This window comes from Oncorhynchus clarkii, chromosome 1 (assembly GCF_045791955.1).
Source record: "Oncorhynchus clarkii lewisi isolate Uvic-CL-2024 chromosome 1, UVic_Ocla_1.0, whole genome shotgun sequence".
Classification (NCBI taxonomy): Eukaryota; Metazoa; Chordata; class Actinopteri; order Salmoniformes; family Salmonidae; genus Oncorhynchus; species Oncorhynchus clarkii.
This window is the reverse complement of record NC_092147.1, coordinates 38,274,269-38,299,719: the sequence shown is the minus strand read 5'-3', so window position 1 is coordinate 38,299,719 and position 25,451 is coordinate 38,274,269. Positions and strand designations below refer to the sequence as shown.

The 25,451-nt window shown below is 42.6% G+C and overlaps 1 protein-coding gene across 2 annotated transcripts; it reads right to left on the bottom strand.

Moving 5' to 3' along the window:
- Positions 1-7,265: 7,265 nt before the first annotated feature.
- On the bottom strand, positions 7,266-25,299 carry LOC139406721 (protein NEDD1-like). 2 transcript variants are annotated; one of them, XM_071149683.1, is made up of 16 exons: positions 25,099-25,299; positions 24,030-24,173; positions 23,439-23,533; positions 23,213-23,329; positions 22,879-23,019; positions 22,440-22,669; positions 21,966-22,170; positions 21,147-21,321; positions 20,876-20,986; positions 20,684-20,737; positions 20,235-20,336; positions 19,698-19,930; positions 14,799-14,988; positions 11,671-11,806; positions 10,856-10,922; positions 7,266-8,210 (listed from the first exon to the last, which is right to left on the bottom strand). In XM_071149683.1, the coding sequence occupies exons 2-16, from the start codon at positions 24,163-24,165 to the stop codon at positions 8,106-8,108; spliced, it is 2,097 nt and encodes a 698-aa protein (XP_071005784.1). In that variant the 5' UTR covers positions 24,166-24,173; positions 25,099-25,299; the 3' UTR covers positions 7,266-8,105. The 2 variants fall into 2 exon arrangements, with proteins under 2 accessions (XP_071005784.1, XP_071005794.1); XM_071149693.1 differs by lacking the exon at positions 25,099-25,299 and adding an exon at positions 24,868-24,964.
- Positions 25,300-25,451: the final 152 nt, after the last annotated feature.

Genomic DNA, 25,451 nt, shown 5'->3' with positions numbered 1-25,451 from the left:
GATACGGATTGTTACTTTTGATTTTGACCCCCCCTTTGTTCAGAGACACATTATTCCATTTCTGTTAGTTTTTTTATTTGTATTTTATTTCACCTTTATTTAACCAGGTAGGCTAGTTGAGAACAAGTTCTCATTTGCAAATGCGACCTGGCCAAGATAAAGCATAGCAGTGTGAACAGACAACACAGAGTTACACATGGAGTAAACAATTAACAAGTCAGTAACATAGTAGAAAAAAAGGGGGAGTCTATATACATTGTGTGCAAAAGGCATGAGGAGGTAGGCGAATAATTACAATTTTGCAGATTAACAACACTGGAGTGATAAATGATCAGATGGTCATGTACAGGTAAAGATATTGGTGTGCAAAAGAGCAGAAAAGTAAATCAATAAAAACAGTATGGGGATGAGGTAGGTAAAAATGGGTGGGCTGTTTACCGATAGACTATGTACAGCTGCAGCGCTCGGTTAGCTGCTCAGATAGCAGATGTTTGAAGTTAGTGAGGGAGATATAAGTCTCCAACTTCAGCGATTTTTGCAATTCGTTCCAGTCACAGGCAGCAGAGAACTGGAACGAAAGGCGGCCAAATGAGGTGTTGGCTTTAGGGATGATCAGTGAGATACACCTGCTGGAGCGCGTGCTACGGATGGGTGTTGCCATCGTGACCAGTGAACTGAGATAAGGCGGAGCTTTACCTAGCATGGACTTGTAGATGACCTGGAGCCAGTGGGTCTGGCGACGAATATGTAGCGAGGGCCAGCCGACTAGAGCATACAAGTCGCAGTGGTGGGTGGTATAAGGTGCTTTAGTGACAAAACGGATGGCACTGTGATAAACTGCATCCAGTTTGCTGAGTAGAGTGTTGGAAGCAATTTTGTAGATGACATAGTCACATGTCTGTGGAACTTGTTCGGTTTGTCTCAGTTGTTGAATCTTATGTTCATACAAATATTTCCACATGTTAAGTTTGCTGAAAATCAACACAGTTGACAGTGAGAGGATGTTTCTTTTTTTTGCTGTGTGTGTATATATGTATATATACACACACTTGAAGTTGGAAGTTTACATAGACTTATGTTGGAGTCATTAAAACTCGTTTTTCTACCACTCCACAAATTTCTTGTTAACAAACTATAGTTTTGGCAAGTCGGCTAGGACATCTTTGTGCATGACACAAGTTATTTTTCCAGCAATTGTTTACCAACAGATTTCACTGTATCACAATTCCAATGGGTCAGAAGTTTATATACACTAAGTTGACTGTGCCTTTAAACAGCTTGGAAAATTCCAGAAAATTATGTTATGGCTTTAGAAGCTTCTGAATAGCTAATTGACATAATTTGAGTCAATTGGAGGTGTACCTGTGGATGTATTTCAAGACCTACCTTCAAACTCCGTGCCTCTGTTTGACATCATGGGAAAATCAAAAGAAATCAGCCAAGACCGCAGGAAAAAAAATTGTAGACCTCCACAAGTCTGGTTCATCCTTGGGAGCAATTTCCAAATGCCTATAGGTACCACGTTCATCTGTACAAACAATAGTATGCAAGTATAAACACCATGCGACCAAGCAGCATTCATACCGCTCAGGAAGGAGATGAGTTCTGTCTCCTAGAGATGAACGTACCTTTGTGCGAAAAGTGCAAATCAATCCCAGAACAACAGCAAAGGACCTTGTGAAGGTGCTGGAGGAAACGGGTACAAAAGTATCTATATCAACAGTAAAACGAGTCCTATATCGACATAACCTAAAAGGCTGCTCAGCAAGGAAGAAGCCACTGCTCCGAAACTGCCATAAAAAAAGCCAGATTACAGTTTTAACTGCACATGGGGAAATGTCCTCCGGTCTGATGAAACAAAAATAGAACTGTTTGGCCATAAGGACCATCGTTATGTTTGGAGGAGAGAGGGAGGCTTGCAAGCCGAAAAACACCATCCTAACCGTGAAGCACGGGGGTGGCAGCATCATGTTGTGGGGGTGCTTTGCTGCAGGAGGGACGGCAGCACTACAAAAATAGATATCCAAATAATTGTCCTACCTCATGATGCTATATTGAAGCAACATTTCAAGACATCAGTCAGGAAGTTAAAGCTTAGTCGCAAATGGGTCTTCCAAATGGACAATGACCCCAAGCATACTTCCAAAGTTGTTGCAAAATGGCTTAAGGACAACAAAGTGAAGGTATTGGAGTGGCCATCACAAAGCCCTGACCTCAATCGTATAGAAAATTTGTGGGCAGAACTGAAAAAGCGTGTGCGAGCAAGGAGGCCTACAAATCGGACTCAGCTACACCAGCTCTGTCAGGAGAAATGGGCCAAAATTCACCCAACTTATTGTGGTAAGCTTGTGGATGGCCACTTGAAATGTTTGACCCAAGGTAAACAATTTAAAGGCAATGCTATCAAATACACTCAATTAGTATGTAAACTTCTGACCCACTGGGAATGTGATGAAAGAAATAAAAGCTGAAATAAATACTATAAATAATATTATTTTGACATTTCACATTCACATTAAAATAAAGTGGTGCTCCTATCTGACCTAAGACAGGGAATTTTTTACCAGGATTAAATGTCAAGAATTGTGAAAAACTGAGTTAATGTATTTGGCTAAGGTGTATGTAAACTTTCGACTTCAACTGTATATAACTGAACAAAAATATGAAATGCAACAATTTCAGTCTTTGGTGTTGGATTTACCTAGTTCTTCAGTGCTGTAGTTATATTTGAAGATATTATAATCCTCTCCACCTCCAACAAAGAAGTTTTTGTCTGGGTGAATTGAGGCAGAGTAAATGGAGGCAGGAGCGTCAACGGTTTTGATCAGGTCAGGGCTGGTGATACACATAGAATTTTAGTCGTTAGCTCAGACAAGTTGTAGATAGTCTCATACTCTCCAACCGCTGTAAACTTTTAACAATAGTTTTGATTAGCTGTAGACATATTGTAATATGACAGCTCACAATTCTGTTTTACGGTCTGTCGGCTTAGTCCTTCATAATAGCCCATTGAACAAAAATAAACATGAAACAATTGAAAAGATTTGACTGAGTTACCATTCATACCCACCGCCGCCAACCCCTCTTTTACTCTACTGCTCCTCTCTGCTCATCATATATGCAGTCATTTTAACCATATCTACATGTACACACTACTCAAAATCAGCCTGACTAACCGGTGTCTGTATGAAGCCACGATACTTTTATAGCCTCGCTACTGTATATAGCCTTCCTTTTTACTGTTGTTTTATTTCTTTACCTACCTATTGTTCACCTAAAACCTTTTTTGGACTATTGGTTAGAGCCTGTATGTAAGCATTTCACTCTAAGGTTGTATTCGGCACACGTGACAAAAACTTTGATTTGATATAAGGAAATCAGTCAATTGAAATAAATTCATTAGGCCCTAATCTATGGATTTCATGACTGGGAATACATATACCTTAAAAAGGTAGGGGCGTGGATCAGAAAACCATTCAGTATCTGGTGTGACCATTTGCCTGGAACACAGTGCAATACGCATTGATCCAGAGCATCCCAAACATGCTCAATGGGTGACATGTCTGGTAAGTATGCAGGCCATGGAAGAACTGACATTTTCAGCTTCCAGGAATTGTGTACAGATCCTAGCGTGTATTATCATGCTGAAACATGAGATGATGGCGGCAGATGAATGGCATGACAATGGGCCTCAAGATCTCATCACGGTATATCTGTGCATTCAAGCTGCCATTGATAAAATCCAAATGATCGTTGTCTGTAGCTTATGCCAAATCCACTTCACTGATTCTCAACACCGGGGCCCCACAAGGGTATGTGCTCAGCCCCCTCCTGTACTCCCTGTTCACCCATGACTAGGCCTGATTTCCAACAATGACGAGACAGCCCACAGGAAGGAGGTGAGGGCCCCGGCGGAGAGGTGCCAGGAAAATAACCTCTCCCTCAACATCAACAAAACGGAAGAGCTGATCGTGGTCTTCAGGAAAAAGCAGAGGGAGTACGCCCCTATCCACATTTACGGGAACGCAGTGGAGAAGGTGGAAAGTTCCTCGGCATACACATCACCGACGATCTGAAATACTACTGCTGCTGTTTAACTATTTGTTACTTTTATTTTCTATTTTTTACTTAACACTTTTTTTCCTTAACATCTTAAAGCATTGTTGGATAAAGGCTTGTAAGTAAGCATTTCACTGTAAGGTCTACCACCTGTTGTATTCGGCGCATGTGACATAAGATTTGATTTGAAATGGTCCACCCACGCAGTGTGGTGAAGAACGCGCAACAGCGCCTCTTCAACCTCAAGAGGCTGAAGAAATTTGGCTTGGCCCCTAAGACTCTCAAACTTTTACAGATGCACAGTTGAGAGCATCCTGTCAGGCTGTATCACCGCCTGGTACGGCAACTGCATAGCCCGCAACCGCAGGGCTCTCCAGAGGGTGGGGCGGTCTGCCCAACGCATAACCAGGGGCACACTGCCTGCCCTCCAGGACACCTACAGCACCCGATGTCACAGGAAGACCAAAAAGATCATCAAGGACATTAACCACCCGAGCCATGGCCTGTTCACCCCGCTATCATCCAGAAGGTGAGGTCAGTACAGGTGCATCAAAGCTGGGACTGAGAGACTGAAAAACAGCTTCTATCTCAAGACCATCAGACTGTTAAATAGCCATCACTAGCCGGGTACCACCCGGTTACTCAAACTTTAGAGGCTGATGTCCTATATACAAAGACGTGGAATCACTGGCCACTTTAAATAATGGAACACTAGTCACTTTAATAATGTTTGCTTTACTCATTTCATATGTACTGTATTTTAGTAAATGCCACTCCGACATTGCTCATCCTAATATTTATAGATTTCTTAATTCCATTATTTTACTTTTAGATGTGTGTATTGTGGTGAATTGTTGGATATGACTGCACTGTTGGAGCTAGGAACACAAGCATTTCACTACACCTGCAATAACATCTGGTAAATGTGTATGTGACCAACAAAATTTGATGATTTAAAATGTGCAGTTTTGTCACAACACAATGCCACAGATGTCTCAAATTGCAGGAGCGTGCAATTGGCATGTAGGAATGTCCAATAGAGCTGTTGCCAGAAAATGGAATTTTAATTTCTCTAATGTTCAGCTTTTTATGCTGCCAAACATACCCTCATAAAACTGACTATCCTACCGATCCTTGACTTCGGCGATGTCGTTTATAAAATAGCCTCCAACACTCTACTCAGCTAATTGGATGCAGTCTATCACAGTGCCATCTGTTGTCACCAAAGCCCCATATACTACCCACCACTGTGACCTGTATGCTCTCGTCGGCTGGCCCTCACTACATATTCGTCGCCAAACCCACTGGCTCCAGGCCATCTATAAGTCTTTGCTAGGTAAAGCCCCGCCTTCTCTCAGCTCACTGGTTACCATAGCAGCACCCTCCCGTAGCACGTGCTCTAGCAGGTATATTTCACTGGTCACCCCCAAAGCCTATTCCTCACCGAATTCAGTGGGCAAATGCTCACCTTTCGATGGCCACTGGCACGTTGGAGGGCTGACCAGTATACATCTAACGGTCAAATCTTTGAAAGATTGTTGCATGTTTATTTTTGTTCAGTATTGTTCAATGGGCTATTATGAAGGGCTAAGGGACAGACAGTAAAACAGTTTTGTGAGCTGTCATATTAAAGTATAAGTCTGCTGTGTTAAAAATGTACAGCGGATGGAGAGTCAGACTGTCTACAACTTGTCCGAGCTCACGACTAAAATTCTACATTTATCACCAGCCATGACCTGATCAAAACCATTGACGCTCCTCTACCAACTCATCCAGACAAGGTGGTCAGAGGAAGCAGATGCTAAACTACAGGACTGATTTGCTGTCACAGACTGGAACATGTTCCGGGATTCTTCCGATGGCATTGAGGAGTACACCACATCAGTCATTGGCTTTATCAATAAGTGCATCGAGGACGTCGTCCCCACAATGACAGTACGTACATACCCCAACCAGAAGCCATGGATTATAGGCAACATTCACACTGAACTAAAAGGGTAAAGCTGTCACTTTCAAGGTACGGGACACTAACCCGGAACCTTATAAGAAATCCTGCTATGCCCTGCGACTAACCATCAAACTGGCAAAGCATCAATACAGGGCTAAGATTGAATCATACTACACCGGCCGAGCACGCCCCCATTCTCATCGACGGGGCTGTAGTGGGGCAGGTTGAGAACTTTGGTGTCCACATCACCAACAAACTAGAAAGGTCCAAACACACCAAGACAGTCGTGATGAGGGAAACTAAAAAGATTTGGCATGGGTCCTGAGATCCTCAAAAGATTCTACAGCTGCAACATCGAGAGCAGGTTGCATCACTGGTTGCATCACTGCCTAAGATCTACAAATATGACTACAGCACTGAGGAAATCTGTAAAACCAACCCCAAAGACCTACAAGGTTTTCTAAGATTGCTTCATTCTATTTTCCCATGTTTTTTTTAGTGTATACATATTTATATATATATCCCCATATTGGTGTCTAGCTGAAATTATCATATTAATCAATATGATAAAACCTCAATGGAATCTTCCATCTTTCTTTTGTGTAGTCATACAAGTGCCACTTTGGGCCAGTCCATCGTTCAAATCAGTATTTTTGAACTGTTAATTTTTTTAGAGAAAAAAAAAAGTCTCAACTTAGCTACTTCAAATTTCTAGAATAACATCCATTTGAAATGGACCACAGGGACAGGTTAGTTGTCTGCCAGTGCTCACCTGGCAGCATGCTCTTCCACTGCGGTCTGCCACAGGCTGAGTGTTCCATCCTCCGAGCTGCTGGCATAGAGCTCCTCTATCAGTGTTCGTCCTATGGTCCGTGCTAGATCTTTGGGACGTCCCTACCCTATGGAAGTTGACATTTTAAATGGGTAATGGTTAAGAACGTCCCATGGATCCCAGATAGCACTGATCCTAAGGTTGCTTTTATTCCATTTTGATGATGTGCCATGCAGTCTGATCTAGTTTTTCAATTCCTCCATTAGGAAGTATTTGGGCTCTAAGCATCAGATTTGTTTTAATCAATACTATTACAGATGTTTAAGTATTATTTTGTAAGTGTTGTTGCACCTGTATTTCATTGTTAAATTAAAGAATGAGAACATGTTGTCTCTTTATGGAACCATTCATGGTGCATTGTAACTGAAAACGTTCAACGGTCTCCTGCGTCACTCTGAAATCAGAATGAATTACATTAAGAGATTGTATGCATATTGAGTATTTATTTTCCTCTTATAAAAAAAATCTATAACAAAAGAAACTCAACTATGAGGAACAGAAACTTGGCGATGCAAGCACCCTTCATAGAGGGGAGCTTGGCACCACTTTGCTTACAATAAGAGAAATCGATATGGCCTTTTCTTACTTAGTCCACAACAAACACTATCATGATTGTCTTCCAACAAAGGCATGCCCTAATTTATCTTCAGTATTCCAGTAAAAGCCAAAAGATACTATCAACTTCAACCATACTGAAGATAAGTATTTAAGGGCAATCCCAAGCTAATGCATCTTCCAATCCCTGGGTCCTTGCTGATCTCTCCTTCACAGATCTAAAAGGAATGAATAGGTATCAGCAATATTGTAACGGAGTTTGCATCATTACTTACACTTGTCCATTAGATCCACTGGTGGAGTCAACAAGGACCTGCGAGAGGAGAGACCGGTTTTGAATTGGGGTAAAATAGTGCCATGCCATCACGGGCCAGTCCAGCATGATAACCACTGTGTCATACCTTGTGACTGATAACATACTGGTCCAGCCCTTGGGTTACAACTAGTAAGGCACTTCTTAATTAATCCATTCCAAGGCAAGTTTGACATGTACAAAATAAACTGGTGAGAATACAAAGGGTCCCTGCATGCCATGTAAAGAGACGAAGGGAATTAAACCAGGATACAAAAAAAAGGCACATTTGGCCTTCAGAGTTCTGTCCCTGGCACGATTATTCCACATAGACTTTGAGCTCTGCGGAAGACTTTTGTCCGAGTTGAGAAGGGACAACAACTGTATCCAGGAGTGATTAACTCCATCAAGTCAACCTCTCAGTAACTGTCTCGGAGTCGCTTGTTCTCCTCCCTCAGCTTCTCAATCTCCTCCACCAGCGAGTCATTGACAGAGTACTTCTCGATCAGACCATGGATCTCGTTCTGAAAGGCAGCAAGGAACCAAGAGCGGGGTTTATACAAATTTTGACAGAAGGAATAAAATGAAATATTATCGTTAAAATTTAATTAACTTTATGGCCTTATTCGCCAGTGTTGTGATATTTTTTTTGTGACTTGACAAAAACATTAATACATGCTAATAATGGCTAAACAGATAACTAACTATAGGGTACAATATACAGTTGAAGTCAGAAGTTGACATACACCTTAGCCAAATACATTTAATACATTTAAACTCAGTTTCACTCAGTTTCCTGACATTTAAATCCTAGTAAAAACTCCCTGTCTTAGGTCAGTTAAGATCAGCACTATTTTAAGAATGTGAAATGTCAGAATAATAGTAGAGAGTGATTTATTTCAGCTTTTATTTCTTTCATCACATTCCCAGTGGGTCAGAAGTTTACATACACTCAATTAGTATTTGGTAGCATTGCCTTTAAATTGTTTAACTTGGGTCAAACGTTTTGGGTAGCCTTCCACAAGCTTACCACAATAAGTTGGGTGAATTTTGGCCCATTCCTCCTGACAGAACAGGTGCAACTGAGTCAGGTTTGTAGGCCTCCTTGCTCACACACAGTTTTTCAGTTCTGCCCACACATTTTCTATAGGATTGAGGTCAGGGCTTTGTGATGGCCACTCCAATACCTTGACTTCGTTGTCCTTAAGCCATTTTGCCACAACTTTGGAAGAATGCTTGGGGTCACTGTCCATTTGGAAGCTTCTAATGCCATGACATCATTTTATGGAATTTTTAAAGCTGTTTAAAGGCAGTCAACTTAGTGTATGTAAGAGGGAACACCCCCCTATCCACATCGATGGAACAGTAGTGGAGAGGGTAGTAAGTTTTAAGTTCCTCGGCGTACACATCAGACAAACTGAATTGGTCCACCCACACAGACAGCATCGTGAAGAAGGCGCAGCAGCGCCTCTTCAACCTCAGGAGGCTGAAGAAATTTGGCTTGTCACCAAAAGCACTCACAAACTTCTACAGATGCACAATCGAGAGCATCCTGTCGGGCTGTATCACCGCCTGGTACGGCAACTGCTCCGCCCACAACCGTAAGGCTCTCCAAAGGGTAGTGAGGTCTGCACAACGCATCACCGGGGGCAAACTACCTGCCCTCCAGGACACCTACACCACCCGATGTCACAGGAAGGCCATAAAGATCATCAAGGACAACAACCACCCGAGCCACTGCCTGTTCACCCCGCTATCATCCAGAAGACGAGGTCAGTACAGGTGCATCAAAGCTGGGACCGAGAGACTGAAAAACAGCTTCTATCTCAAGGCCATCAGACTGTTAAACAGCCACCACTAACATTGAGTGGCTGCTGCCAACACACTGACTCAACTCCAGCCACTTTAATAATGGGAATTGATGTAAAATATATCACTAGCCACTTTAAGCAATGCTACTTAATATAATGTTTACATACCCTACATTATTTATCTCATATGTATACACTGTACTCTATATCATCTACTGCATCTTTAAGTAATACATGTATCACTAGCCACTTTAAGCAATGCTACTTAATATAATGTTTACATACCCTACATTATTTATCTCATATGTATACACTGTACTCTATATCATCTACTGCATCTTTAAGTAATACATGTATCACTAGCCACTTTAAACTATGCCACTTTGTTTACATACTCATCTCATATTATCTACTGTACTCGATACCATCTACTGCATCTTGCCTATGCCGCTCTGTACCATCACTCATTCATATATCTTTATGTACATATTCTTTATCCATATTCTTTATAAGGTAGTAGTTTTGGAATTGTTAGCTAGATTACTCGTTGGTTATTACTGCATTGTCAGAACTAGAAGCACAAGCATTTCGCTACACTCGCATTAACATCTGCTAACCATGTGTATGTGACAAATAAAATGTGATTTGATTTAAACTTCTGACCCACTGGAATTGTGATACAGTGAATAAGTGAAATAATCTGTCTAAACAATTGTAGGAAAAATTGCTTGTGTCATGCACAAAGTAGATGTTCTTACCGACTTGCCAAAACTATAGTTTGTTAACAAGAAATTTGTGGAGTGGTTGAAAAACAAGTTTTAATGACTCCAACCAAAGTGTATGTAAACTTACAACTTTAACTGTATGCTGGTTGTTAGCTTACATAACTGATGTGTATAATTGTAAGGGATACTTTTATGGATAATATTAACATTTACAGAGTGGGTGAGCGCCATTCAAGTGTATGTAAACTTCCGACTTCAACTGTATGTTTTGAATTGGCTGCCTCGCACATATGCAGGTGATTCACGCAAACACAGATGCCCTAAAGTGTCATTCGGATCCTGGTTGATATGTTGATTTTTATTTGATTGATAACCTTAAAAATTACATTAACAGAAATGATACAATGATTTTCTATGACGTTTCCAGGCCTGAAAAACCCCATTTTAAAATGCCATGACTTTTCCAGGATTTTCATGACTGTACGAACCCTGCAAGAGGTCGGTTTGGGAAATGGAACCACAATGCAGACTGGTTTAGCGTGTGCTTTTATTGGGGACTCAAGTGTGGTGTGTAGTGGCCTATGTGTCACAATGGACCTGTGTGGAGTTAGACCAGAGGGACATGTCACATACCAGCTGAATGTAGAACTGTTTGACCATCTCCACCTGGAGGTTCACTATGTCTCGGTGGCAGGCGTCCCTGTGGAGGAAACGGGGTTAGCCAAAAATCTACTATTTGTTAGGAATTTTATGAGTAATGACTAAACAATATCTACATTTTAAATAGAACTATAACTAATTAAACTCTACTGTTTTATTATATCTGATTAATAATGTTAATTCATAAGGAAGGGATTGTGTAGCATGAAACAGGGGGTAATTAAACATAATAAATACCATTTCAGCTAGGTTGGGGAGGAATGGATTGTGGGTTTTTAAGTAAGCAAAAAGGGTTGTTAACCTATGGTTGAACCAACTCAACTTAGCTCTGGGATGTTTAGATAAGGCAGCGAGTGTTTTCCTGGGTTTTCCATTATCTGGAACTGTCTTCTAAATAGTGATGGATGAAGGTGAAGATTCCAGAAGTTAATCTTGATAAGTGTGTGTCTGGAGTGAGCGAGCTAGGGAGTTGGAATAAACTTTTGAACCTGCTTTGTCCTGGTCGATAGGAGAAAGGACAGTTTATAACCTATGACGTCATATTTTGTATATAAACTGTTGTTCGTGGTTACATGGCAGCGAGCTCCGAGAATAAATACTATTATCTAATTTTGATAAGACTGGTCTCTGTCTATTTTATGCAAATGGGAATCTTAAATTCTTATAAAATAGACTGAGTGAATTTAATTATAGGAATTATGAAATTCCAATGACACTATTGAACAGAGAAACGGTGCACAAGATGGTTCGGCAACTGTAAGTGATATGCTGTGAGAAGGTGCACCCACCGGAAGTCTTCCAGGGTCTCATGGATCATGTTGCGGATGAACTGGATCTGCAGAGATGTGAGGGGAGCCCCTCCACCCTCTGTTCCAACAGCCTCCACTATTCTCTCGGATAGCGAGGATGCCACTGCCAAAGACACTGACAGGGTATTTTTCATTAGTTTTGACAACTCACTACCACACACTGTACATGTAATGCTGTGCATACATAATTTCATATTTTACAATACTGAACAAAAATAGGAACGCAACATACACCAATTTCAAATATTTACAGTTCATAAGTTATAATTAATAAGTAAATCAGTCAATTGAAATAAATAAATAAAGCCTTAATCTATGGATTTCACATGACTGGGAATACTGTGGTCACAGAAAACTTTTTTTTTAAGGTAGAGGTGTGGATCAGAAAACCAGTCAGTATCTGGTGTGACTACCATTTGCTTCGCATCGAGTTGATCAGGCTGTTGATTGTGGTCTGTGGAATACTGGATATAGCCTCACTACTGTTATTTTACTGTTGTTTTTTTATTTCTTTACTTATCCATTGTTCCCCAAATACCTATTTTTTAGTTAAAAACTGCACTGTTGGTTAAGGTCTGTAAGTAAGCATTTCACGGTTGTATTCAGTGCATGTGACAAATTAACTTTGATTTGATGTCCCACTCCGCTTCAATGGCTGTGCGAAGTTGCTTCAATGGCTGTGCGAAGTTGCAGTTCTTGGCAAGAACTGGAACAGACTGCAGTACACGTAAATACAGAGCATCCCAAACATGCTCAATTAGTAACATGTCTGGTGAGTATGCAGGAACATTTTCAGCTTCCAGGAATTGTGTATAGATCCTTGCGACATAGGGCCGTGCATTATCATGCTGAAACATGAGGTGATGGCAGATTCATTGAATGGCACGACAATGAACCTCAGGACCTCGTCACGGTATCTCTGAGCATTAAAATTGCCATCAATTAAATGCAATTGTGTTTGTTATCCGTAGTCTATGCCTGCCCATATCATATAACCCCACCGTCACCACGGGGCACTCTGTTCACAACGGTGACATCAGCAAACCGCTTGCCCACACAACACTATACACGTGGTCTGCAGTTGTGGGGCCGGTTGGACATACTGCCAAATTCTGAAAAATGACTGAGGCAGCTTATGGTAGGGAAATTAACATTCAAATATCTGGAATCAGCTCTGGTGGATATTCCTTAACCTGTTGGATCTCTGGGGGCGCTATTTCATTTTTGGATAAAAAACGTTCCCGTTTTAAGCGCGATATTTTGTCACGAAAAGATGCTCGACTATGCATATTCTTGACCGTTTTGGAAAGAAAACACTCTGAAGTTTCAGAATCTGCAAAGATTTTGTCTGTAAGTGCCCCAGAACTCATTCTACAGGCGAAACCAAGATGATGCATCACCCAGGAATTAGCAGAATTTCTGAAGCTCTGTTTTCCATTGTCTCCTTATATGGCTGTGATTGCGCAAGGAATGAGCCTACACTTTCTGTCGTTCGCCCAAGGTCTTAGCAGCATTGTGACGTATTTGTAGGCATATCATTGGAAGATTGACCATAAGAGACTACATTTTCCAAGTGTCCGCCTCGTGTCCTGCGTCGAATTCGGTGCGCAATTGCCAGCTGCTTCCACTTTACCATTTGATTCAGGGGAGAAAGCATGTGTCCAAGAACGATGTATCAATGAAGAGATATGTGAAAAACACCTTGATGATTGATTCTAAACAGCGTTTGCCATGTTTTCAGTCGATATTATGGAGTTAATTTGGAAAAAAGTTCGCGTTTTGAGGACTGAATTGTCGGTTTTTTTTTGGTAGCCAAATGTGATGTATAAAACGGAGCTATTTCTAATACACAAAGAATCTTTTTGGAAAAACTGAGCATCTGCTATCCAACTGAGAGTATCCTCATTGAAAACATCAGAAGTTCTTCAAAGGTAAATGATTTTATTTGAAGGCTTTTATGTTTTTGTTGAAATGTTGCGTGCTGGATGCTAACGCTAATGCTAACGCTAAATCCTTTGTTTGCTAGCTACTGTTACACAAATTATTGTTTTCCTATGGTTGAGAAGCATATTTTGAAAATCTGAGATGACAGTTTTGTTTACAAAAGGCTAAGCTTGCGAGATGGCATATTTATTTCATTTCATTTGCGATTTTCATGAATAGTTAACGTTGCGTTATGGTAATGAGCTTGAGTCTGTATTCCTGATACCGGATCCGGTATGGGGAGTTCCAAGAGGTTAATTGCTCTTTTTTTCTCTTCGTGGTATCCAAACTTGGTAGTTACAGTCTTGTCTCATCGCTGCAACTCCTGTACAGACTCGGGAGAGGCAAAGGCCGAGAGCCATGCATCCGCCGAAACACGACCCAACCAAGCCGCACTGCTTCTTAACACAATGCCAGCTTAACCCGGAAGCCAGCCACACCAATGTGTCAGAGAAAACACCGTACACCAGGCGACAGTGTCAGCGTGCATGCACCCAGGCCCACCACAGGAGTCGCTAGAGCGCGATGGGACAAGGACATCCCTGCCGGCCAAACCCTCCCCTAACCCGGACGACGCTGGGCCAATTGTGCGCCGCCCTATGAGGCTGCGACAGAGCTTGGACTCAAACCAGGACCTCTAGTGGCACAGCTAGCACTGCGATGCAGTGCCTTAGACCACTGCGCCACTCGGGAGGCCTGGTGGACATTCCTGCAGTCAGCATGCCAATTGCACGCTCCCTCAAAAAGGAGACATCGGTGGCATAGTGTTGTGTGACAAAACTGCACTTTTTAGAGTGGTCTTTTATTTTCCTCAGCACAAGATACACCTGTGTAATGATCATGCTGTTTAATCAGCTTCTTGATAATCCATCAACCTGACAGGTGTGGCATACCTTGGCAAAGTAGAAATGCTCACTAACAGGGATATACATTTTTTTTGCGCATATGGAAAAATACTGGGGTCTTTTATTTCATCTCATGAAACATGGGACCAACACTTTACATGTTACGTTTATATTTTTGTTCTGTATAGTTATGATATAATACATGTTATGCTAAATTCATTGATATAGCATATTATCTACAGTTCTCACCCAAACAGACAAATAACAACACTAACTCACCTGGTACAATAATGGGCAGCACACCATTTAGGGGCGTGTTGTAGCTCAGCTGGGCCTGCAATTCATTGGTCCTCAGGCCGGGTTCAGTGGTGAAGAACGGCGGTGCTGGTTGGCTGTGTGAGGTGTGGGCTGATGATATGAGCGTGGTTGGGCCTTCACCCTCCAGACTGCAACCACTGCCCTTCTCATACTGTCAGTCAAACAGACAACAGGTGAAGAGCAGCTTGAACATTGTCTCCAGTTTCAGTACTGCCTGGACCACAACTTGCTTAGAAGCCATTAAATCCTGCATCCATAGTCCTATTTTGAGAAGCCTTACAGTAGAAGCCAGGCATAAAATAATGCCTATTTTAGAGGGGGCTTGCTTATGGGTGGGCGACAACTTTCATCTGTATGAGAGGTTCACTATTGTGTACAATGCCTTCATAAAGCATTCACACCCCTTGACTTTTCCCACATTTTGTTGTGCTACAGCCTGAATTTAAAATTAGATTTTGTGACACTGGCCTACACACAATACCCTATAATGGCAAAGTGGAATTGTGTTTTTAGATTATTTTAAACAAATTAATTCAAAATGAAAAGCTGAAATGTCTTCAGTCAATAAGTATTCAACCCCTTTGTTATGGCGAGACAATCATTTCAGAAGTAAACATTTGCAGACATTGAATATCCCTTTGAGCATAGTGAAGTTATTAATTACACTTTGGATACATCCAGTCAATACAAAGATACAGGTGTTCTTCCTAACTCAGTTGCCAGAGAGGTGGGAAACCTCTCAGGGATTTCACCATGAGGCCAACAGTGACTTTAAACCGGTTACAGAGTTTAAAGCCTGTGATAGGAGAAAACTGTGGATGGATCAACATTGTAATTACTCCACAATACTAATCTAATTAACAGAGTGAAAATGAAGCCTGTACAGAATAAAAAAGATTCCAAAATATGCATCATGTTTGCAACAAGGCACTAAATCAAATCAAATTTTATTAGTCACATGCGCCGAATAAAACAGGTTTAGACCTTACAGTGAAATGCTTGCTTACAAGCCCCTAACCGACAACGCAGTTAAAAAAAAATATGGATAAGAATAAGAGATAAAAGTAACAAGTAATTAAAGAGCAGCAGTAAAATAACAATAGTGAGACTAGAACAGTCTATGAACAGTCTATGACTAGGGTGGCTGGAGTCATTGACAATTGTTAGGGCCTTCCTCTGACACCGACTGGTAGAGGTCCTGGATGGCAGGAAGCTTGGCCCCAGTGATGTACTGGGCTGTTCGCACTACCCTCTGTGGTGCCTTGCGGTCGAAGGCCGAGCAGTTGCCATACCAGGCAGTGATGCAACCAGTCATGCTCTCGATGGTGCAGCTGTAGAACCTTTTCAGGATCTGAGGACCCATGCCAAATCTTTTCAGTCTCCTGAGGGGAATAGGCTTTGTTGTGCCCTCTTTACGACTGTCTTGGTGTGCTTGGACCATTCTAGTTCGTTGGTGATGTGGACACCAAGTAACTTGAAGCTCTCAACCTGCTCCACTGCAGCCCCGTCGATAAGAATGGGGGCGTGCTCGGTCCTCTTTTTCCTGTAGTCCACAATACTCTCCTTAGTCTTGATCATGTTGAGGGAGAGGTTATTGTCCTTGCACCACACGGCCAGGTCTCTGACCTCCTCCTTATAAGCTGTCTTGTTGTTGTCGGTGATCAGGCCTACCACCGTTGTGTCATCTGAAAATGTAATGATGATGTTGGAGTCGTGCCTGGCTGTGCAGTCATGAGTGAACAGGGAGTACAGGAGGGGACTGAGCACACACCCCTGAGGGGCCCGTGTTGAGGATCAGCGTTGCGGATGTGTTGTTACCTATCCTAATCACCTGGGTTGGCGGCCTGTCAGGAAGTCCAGGATCCAGTTGCAGAGGGAGGTGCTTAGTCCCAGGGTCCTTATCTTATTGATGAGCTTTGAGGGTACTATGGTGTTGAACGCTGAGCTGTAGTCAATGAAAAGCATTCTCACATAGGTGTTCCTTTTGTCCAGGTGGGAAAGGGCAGTGTGGAGTGCAACAGAGATCGCAACATCTGTAGATCTGTTGGGGCGGTATGCAAATTGGAGTGGGTCTAGGGTTTCTGGGATGATGGTGTTGATGTGAGCCATGACTAGCCTTTCAAAGTACTTCATGGCTACAGATGTGAGTGCTACAGGTCAGTAGTCATTTAGGCAGGTTACTTTAGTGTTCTTGGGCACAGGCACTATGGTGGTCTGCTTAAAACATGTTGGCATTACGGACTCGGACAGGGAGTGGTTGAAAATGTCAGTGAAGACACTTGACAGTTGGTCAGCGCATGCTCGCAGTACACTACCTGGTAATCTGCCTGGTCCTGTGGCCTTGTGAATGTTGACCAGTTTAAAGGTCTTACTCACATCGGCTGTGGAGAGTGTGATCACACAGTCTTCCCGGAACAGCTGGTGCTGTCATGCATGTTTCAGTGTTATTTGCCTCGAAGTGAGCATAGAAGTAGTTTAGCTCGTCTGGTAGACTCATGTCACTGGGCAGCTCTCGGCTGTGCTTCCCTTTGTAGTCTGTAATGGTTTGCAAGCCCTGCCACATAAGACGAGCATCGGAGCCGGTGTAGTACGATTCGATCTTAGTCCTATATTAACGCTTTGCCTGTTTGATGGTTCGCAGCAGCAGCTCTGGCCTGTAATCCATGGCTTCTAGTTGGGGTCACTGTGGGGACGACGTCATCAATGCACTTATTGATGAAGCCAATGACTGATGTGGTGTACTCCCCAACGCCATCAGAGGAATCCTGGAACATATTTGTCTGTGCTAACAAAACAGTCCTGTAGCTTAGCATCTGCTTCATCTGACCACTTTTTTTTAATCGATCTAGTCACTGTTGATTCCTACTTTAATTTTTGCTTGTACGCAGGAATCAGGAGGATAGAATTATGGTCAATTTGCCAAATGGAGGGCGAGCTTTGTATGCGTCTCTGTGTGTGTAAAGGTGGTCCAGAGTTATTTTCCCTCTGGTCGCACATGTGACATGCTGGTAGAAATTAGGTCAAACAGATGTAAGTTTCCCTGCATTAAAGTCCCCGGCCACTAGGAGCGTCGCCTCTGGGTGAACGTTTTCTTGTTATCTTATGGCGGAATACAGCTCATTCAATGCTATCTTAGTGCCAGCCTCTGACTGTGGTGGTATGTAAACAGCTACGAAGAATACAGATGAAAACTCTCTCGGTAGGTAGTGTGGTCAACAGCTTATCATGAGATACTCTACCTCAAGCGAGCAATAGCTTGAGACTTCCTTAGGTATCGTGCACCAGCTGTTATTTACAAAAATACATAGTCCGCCGCCCCTTGTCTTACCAGACGCCGCTGTTCTTTCCTGCCGGTACATCGTATAACCAGACAGCTGTATGTTGATATTGTCGTCATTCAGCCACGTGAAGCATAAGATGTTACAGTTTTTAATGTTCCGCTGGTAGTTTAATCTTCCGCGTAACTCATCGATTTTATTCTCCAAGGATTGTACGTTTGCTAGCAGAATGGAGGGAAGTGGGGGTTTATTTGATCACCTACGAATTCTCAGATGGCAGCCGCCCTTCGGCCCCTCTTTCGCCGCCTCCTCTTCATACAGATCACTGGGACCGGGTCCTGTTCCCGAGGAAGCGGTATATCCTTCGCGTCGGGCTTGTCAGAGTCGTGAAAGGAAAAAAAAGGATTCTGCCAGTCCGTGGTGAGTAATAGCAGTCCTGATGTCTAGAAGTTATTTTTGGTCAAAAGAGACGGTAGCGGCAACATTATGTACAAAATAAGTAACAAACAATGCAAATAAACACAATCTGTTGGGGGCACGTAAAACGTCTGCCGGTGCCGTCTAACACTGCAAAAAATAAAAAATAAAGCAATTATACAGCAATGAACTTTTTGTTCTGAAAACAAAGGGTTATGGTTGGGGCAAATCCAATACATTACTCAGTACCACTCTCTGTATTTTCAAGCATAGTGGTGGCTGCATCATGTTATGGATTAGCTTGTAATCATTAAGGACTGGGGAGTTTTTCCAGGATAAAAAAAAGACACGGAATGGAGCTAAGCACAGGTAAAATCGTAGAGGAAAACCTGGTTCAGTCAGCTTTCCACCAGACACAGGGAGATTAATTCACTTTTCAGCAGGACAATAACCTAAAACACAAGGCCAAATCTACACTGGAGTTGCTTACCAAGACAGAGAATGTTCCTGAGTGGCTGAGTACAGTTGACTTAAATCTACGCCAAGACCTGAAAATGGTTGTCTAGCAATGATCAACAACAAATGACAGAGCTTGAAGACTTCTCAAAATAATAAAATGGGCAAATGTTGCACAATCCAGGTGTGGAAAGCTCTTAGAGACTTGCACCTTTGGCATTGATTACAGCGGTTTCTAAAATGTATTGACTCGGATGTGAATACTTAGGTAAATTAGATATTTCTGTATTTAATTTCCAATAAATGTACAAACATTTCTACAAACACGTTTCACTGTCATTGAGTATTGTGTGTAAAAAAATATATCTATAATCCATTTTGAATTCAGGCTGTAACACCAAAATGTGGAATAAGTCAAGGGGTATGAATACTTTCTGAATGCACTGCACATTTTGACAGGATAAACAGAGACTAAATCAGGAGTTTCATTTCTGGTTCTGGGGCTTCCCTGATCGGTACCTTTTTGTTCCAGCCCAACACTATCACATTTGATTCAAGTAATGAATGTCCTTAAGTATTTGTATCAGGTCTGAGAGTGTTGGGCTGGGAAGACCCCAGGACAATAATTGAATACTCCTGGTTCAAATGGTCTGTGTCAGCATTCCAAGTTGGTCATGGTACAACAGCTGATTCAATAAGGTAGACTGACCCTTTTTGAGTCCTGTGTGTCTGTCTGCGCTGGTGCAGGGGGCATGGCTAGCTCCTCTTTGATTGGTGAAGGGGTCTGGAAGACAGGCAGGGGGCTGTAACAGCACCCTCCTCCAAGGGTGCCCAGGGGAGTCTTGTGGTGTGGGGGACCACCAGAGTAGGTAGGGAGGAAGTCCAGATTGTTTCCTTTCTTCCCATTTGATTCATCTGCAGTCATTCCATGGGTTTTGTAATCTGCAAAGATCAAGAAAATCAATGGCGTTACCGTACCTATAGACTTCCAGTCATTACGCTATTGCTAGTTAAGTGTCTGCTCACGAAACTACCGATAACTTCCTCCATACTGCAGGCAGAGGCATAAAAATTGTATCCTCAAGTTCATCTGACCATGGGTAAGTAGAACAGGGTTAATGCAAGAATCTCTCAGTATCCATCCCTCTATTAAAGTGGAAAGGGTTTGAAAAAGTTTGTTCTGCACAGCTTCACAAACCTGCAATGTGAACTTTGAATGTCAAGAGACACACAAATAGAATCTCACCCTCTCTAACAGGAGAGAAAATGTCCAGACTGTTGCGTCCCACTTTGCTGAACTTCTCCATGCTTTGCTGGCCTTCTCTGGAGAACATATCCAAACTGATCGCTATGGTACATACAAACAACAGTCACAAATGTGGTCTCAATCATGTACACCAGTATATATGAGATGTACAGTGGACAGTGAACTTTATTGAATGTTTATAGCAGTGTTTCTCAATCAATTCCTGGATGAACCCCACATGGTGCACATTTTTGTTCTAGCCCAGCACTAACACACCCAATTCAACTACTAGCCAAGCCCTTGATTAATTGCATCAGGTTTATTACAGAGGGATAATTGAAAAAGACGCACGTCTTCAACTCATGGTTAGCGGTGCAGGATCCTCATGACCATTCATTCAACGAGATAACTACTTGAACTGTAAAAGAGGACATGGCAAATACACCTACCTTTCCCTTTGATTCCACCAGAAGCATCACCACTCATCCCGTGGGCTTTGTAATCTAAAGACAAAGAAAACAAGCTGTCAGTTTGAAAAGAAAACAGAGAGGAGAGAGAGACTGACAACCAAATCTAAACTTGATATATCAGAGAGTAAGTTGAAACTAAATTGAAGAATCAAAGACAAGTGTGGAGCTCACCGTCTTTTACGGGGGAGAAGATGTCCAGGCTGTTTCTACCCACGCTGCTGAACTTGTCCAGACTAGGCAGGCAGTCAACACCCAGCTGGCCTTCTGCCTCTCTGTGTGTGCCTACACACACACACACACACACACACACACACAATCTGCTCTCTGGACCTCTAAGCTAAGGTTTGACTAGCACTGGTCTAGACCATGAATTGAAAATCAGCTGGTGTTTCAGGTCAGGATGTTGGCCAGAGTATATTTGAGGTACTAGAGCGAGTCTGACCTGTGCCCTGGGCTTGTCCATCCCCTCTTTCTACTGCATGGTGTGCAGGCAGGCTAGAGGGGGGATTGGAGGTGGAGCTGGGGGTAGTTACTGGTAGGTAGGTACTACCCAGCCTGGCTGAGATCCTCTTGCTTGTCTGGGCCCTGGAAGACTTGCTGGAAGCTATTTTACTGGACTAACAAGGGAAAAACCAAGGGACATGGTTAGCTTGCAAAGGTCAAGTTTAATTGATCTCAGGTAACACATGCCAGTTAAATACATACAAGCTACAATACTGTCTATATTGAGATCTGTATTTAAGGTTTTAGAAGCATTTGGGTCCTTTATTAGTCAGGAGCCCATAGCCATACAATGCAGGCTTACAGTGGATGCTGTCAAGAGATACACGCTGAACTGACAAAGTGCATTACTCTGGGCAAATGCTTACTGTAAAAACAAAAGGGCACAGCATTTCCCATCAAGTGAAATAGAACACTCAATACAAAAGCATTTATGCCACAATAAGTGTCAAACTATTTACATAAATTAAGGAATAAATAAAAAATTAAAAAAAGAGTTGGTTCCGTACAACATGCACAACAGACCAAAGAAAAACCACATGGTCTTGGCGTGCCTCCTTGCGCAAACAAATGTCATCCCAAAATCTCAAAACCAGTGTCTCAGTCACAGTACAGCTGCAGTCCCTAACAAAAATAAAATTTTAACTTTTGAAGTTTAGGAAATTCCAATTCAGGGATTTTAAAGAGTGCTGTTTATTTTAAACTTTTCAAATCTTGTGACTGGAAATAATTTAAAAGTGGGATGTGGTGTGTAGCCTACCTTGAGATGTCTGCTCTGGGAACTCTGGAAGCGCAAGCTGGTGATGGAGGTTTTGTGTGCCGCGGCAGTCTTAGTAGGGGAGCTGAGGTTGCGCAGGTCGTACAGGTACAGTCTGCCCTGGGTAGAGCCCACTACCAGCCCTGCCCCATCTGGAGTGAAGTCAATGGCCGTCAACGGGGACTCCACACACATGTTGCGGAGAATACTGCGAGAGGCGCAGCGGAAACAAACAAACATCAACACTGTACTTGAAAGCACAAGAGCCAGTTCTAAAGTCCCCTTCACGCTGTTGAAGAACTAATCACTAGTAAAGGACAGCATCATTGACAAAGTACAAAATAATGTGTATGTGTTTTGACCCCCAAAAATTGCAACAACAAAGCTTGTAAAAAAATACCAAAGTAACAGGCTCTCTCTCAGTCAAACAGTATATCTCTAAACTTGTTTGGTCAATACTAAACCCCATGCTCTTACATCTTGCTGGAGGTGTCATAGCAGATGATCTTCTTGTCCAGGCCAACGGTGACAAAGAGCAGGTCGTTGGCAGGAGAGAAGGCCAGGCCTGAGGCGGGGGCCTTGTGGGCTCCATCGAACACGTGCAGCTCCTTCTGAGTGTTGGCGTCCCACAGGACCACCGAGCCGCTATCTGACACACTGCCCAGCAGGGAGCGCTTAACCACAGAGTACTTCAGGTCGTGGATGGGCTAAGGTGGGAGGAACGTAATTTTAGACCTGAGGCATTTTAATTGTCCCCAATTTTGTCATTGTCTTTTATCCTTCAGCCTCATATTGATTTGATGACCAGTAACAACCCCTAGCCCCTACCACTCAGGCACTGGGATATAACTGGCTAAGTATAAGCAAAGGGTCATGGTTACAGTGTTAAGTGTGTCAGGTCCAACAGAACACTCACTTGGTTGATGCCGTGTCCAAATGCATTACTGGACAGGTTGGTGGTGATGCTGTGCAGGATGATGTCACCACTGGTGGAGCCCGAGGCGATGTAGCTGTCACTGCGGTTGAAGGACACGCACGTCACCTCCTCTTTGTGGTCCTGGTGAGAGAGACATGTGAGGATGTAGATTGTGCCTTGAGTTCTTGAGCCTCAGTGCTAGTAATACAGGTAACTCTAAAATGCCTTGATATCTACACCGAAAGCTTGGACCAGGTGTTCAGGTGAGATGTGTTCGAAATATAAGTACTAGAACATAGTTACCATGGGTAGGGTCACAGGTAAGACAGAGTACCTTGAGGGTGCGATGAAGCCTCTTGGCCTTCAGGTCCCAGATGTTAACAGAGTTATCAAGCCCCCCACTCACTAGGTACTGGGACGTTGAGTTCAGACTCACACGTGTCTGCTTTTTCTGAGGACAAAAAAATATAATAATGTGACAACATGCGGGAGGGTAATGAATTAGAATGGAACTGAAAGAGTATTTTACTGGCCCTGGCTGTCAGGCCACATACACTCACCCCCTCTGCAAGCTCCACCACTGGGATAGGAGCGGACTTGAGACTGGATACCACCAGCTTGTCTCCTATACTGCTGGCACTTACAAGATACTGATCTGAAGAGTCAAGTCAAGGCAACTGACTGCATATTGTCATTTATGTCACAGAACAGAACTGGGTGGATGATAAAAATTACCTAAAAAATAAATAGTTTACATGAAGGTGTGGGGGCTGCTCACCACTATGGTTCAACTAGAATGTGATGAGAGCAAAGGAAAAAAATATATATAATCCATTATAACAGCGGTACCGGAGTGCCAAGTCTAGGACAAAAAGGCTTCTCAACAGTTTTTACCCCCCAAGCCATACTACCTCAATAAGCCTGACTAACAGGTATATAGCCTTGCTACTCTTTTTCAAATGTCTTTCTACTGTTGTTTTATTTCTTTACTTACCTACACACACTTTTTTTTTGCACCATTGGTTAGAGCTTGTAAGTAAGCATTCCACTGTAAGGAATACCTGTTGTATTCGGCGCACGTGACAAATAAACTTTGATTTGATTTGAACATAGGTACATGGACATACCCAGAGGGTTAGTAAGAAGGATACTGTTGCTGCTCCAGCACACTTGGGCCACAGGGTGTGTAGCGCTGTGCGGGTTAAACTGTTCCAAAACTGTCATGGAGGCTGAGTCCCAGATCTTAACACAGTCACCCGACGACACCAGATGCGTCACCTCCTCCATAGCAACGGCTGCAGAGACACAAGGACCGCTGTTAGTGATGGCGCGCACACACACTCCCCCGTTGTCAGATTGGATGCAAAATGAGATGCGTTTACTGAGAAATAACGCTGCTGCCAAGAAGCAAAGATGTTTTGAGCTTGCAGCGGGTGTATTTTCTCTGCAGTGAGACTGCCACGACAAAGACCCCGAGTGTTCAATGATAGAGAACTACCTCCCATCTACAGAGAGAAAGCCCATGTTAAGTTAATTATTTCACAACAAATTTTCAGAGAAGCGAAAACAACGTTAATGACGTAGCTAATAAATGAGCAAGCTATACAGAATAAATGCATAATACAAAAAGTGCAAATGACATTTCAATTGGTAACAGGCTATTTAGGTTAGCTAGCCCAAATGGAGATTTGAGCAAAGCTGAGAAAAGTTCTTATCAAACATTGCTACATGCACTATCAGCTAACTACTCAGCTTCTAGTCACGTTAGCTATATTTATCAAGTCACAAGAACATTAGCTAGCTAACACCATTAGCAAAACAGCTAGATAACGTTAGCCAACTAAGCTAAAATGTAAACAGCTAGATAAGTTAGTTAGCCTGAATTGGCAAGCGAGTTGGTGGTTCTTTTGACTATTCAAAATGATCAAAACGTACAACAAAGCTGCTGTAAACACCTAAGTTAAATGGATAACTAGTGAACCTACTAACGTTAATTAACTAGTTAACCACAGGTAGCTAACGTTAGCTAATTAGTTGAGACTACTTCTGTGAAGAAAGAGTAGCTAGCATGTAAACGTTAGCCAGTGGCTAAATTTGATCAAGTTGCTAGCTAGCAAACGTTAGATTAACTAAATAAAGTTTAAAGTACAGGGTTTGGTTATACTATCTAGCTAAAGTCATTAGTCAATGCGAGCTTGTCAATTCATGGCACTCACTTACCTGTTCCTGATTTCCTTGTGAAATTGTCCTATGAATTGTCTGTCGAAAGACTGGAATTGTCACAAACAATTTCAATAGTGTGCAATTGCAACCCGCAATTGGCGGCGATCCTGCATGTGGGCATTCCTGCATTTGCAGCCAGGACAGCGGCCCCCCAAGTCCCCAGGGTTCCAGTTGGGAAGCAAGCCATCTCATGTATACAGAGGACATTGGCGGTACTGCAGTTTAACTGACGCCGAGCCCAGAAAGACCACTCATAGACGCCCCCATAGAGAACTCCATTCCACATCAGGTAACTGATGGAAGCAGTAAAATTATATATAAAAAAAACACAGATAAAATACACCTTATGG

Bases quoted from the DNA above. Each gene is read 5' to 3' on its own strand.
- LOC139406721 (XM_071149683.1), bottom strand. From the start codon at position 24,165: ATGGAGGAGGTGACGCATCTGGTGTCGTCGGGTGACTGTGTTAAGATC. The intron at 23,020-23,212 runs GTACTCTGTCTT...CTCTCTCACCAG, and splicing joins GGCTTCATCGCACCCTCAAG to GACCACAAAGAGGAGGTGAC. The intron at 20,738-20,875 runs GTGAGCTCCACA...CTTTGTCTTTAG, and splicing joins CTTCTCCCCCGTAAAAGACG to ATTACAAAGCCCACGGGATG.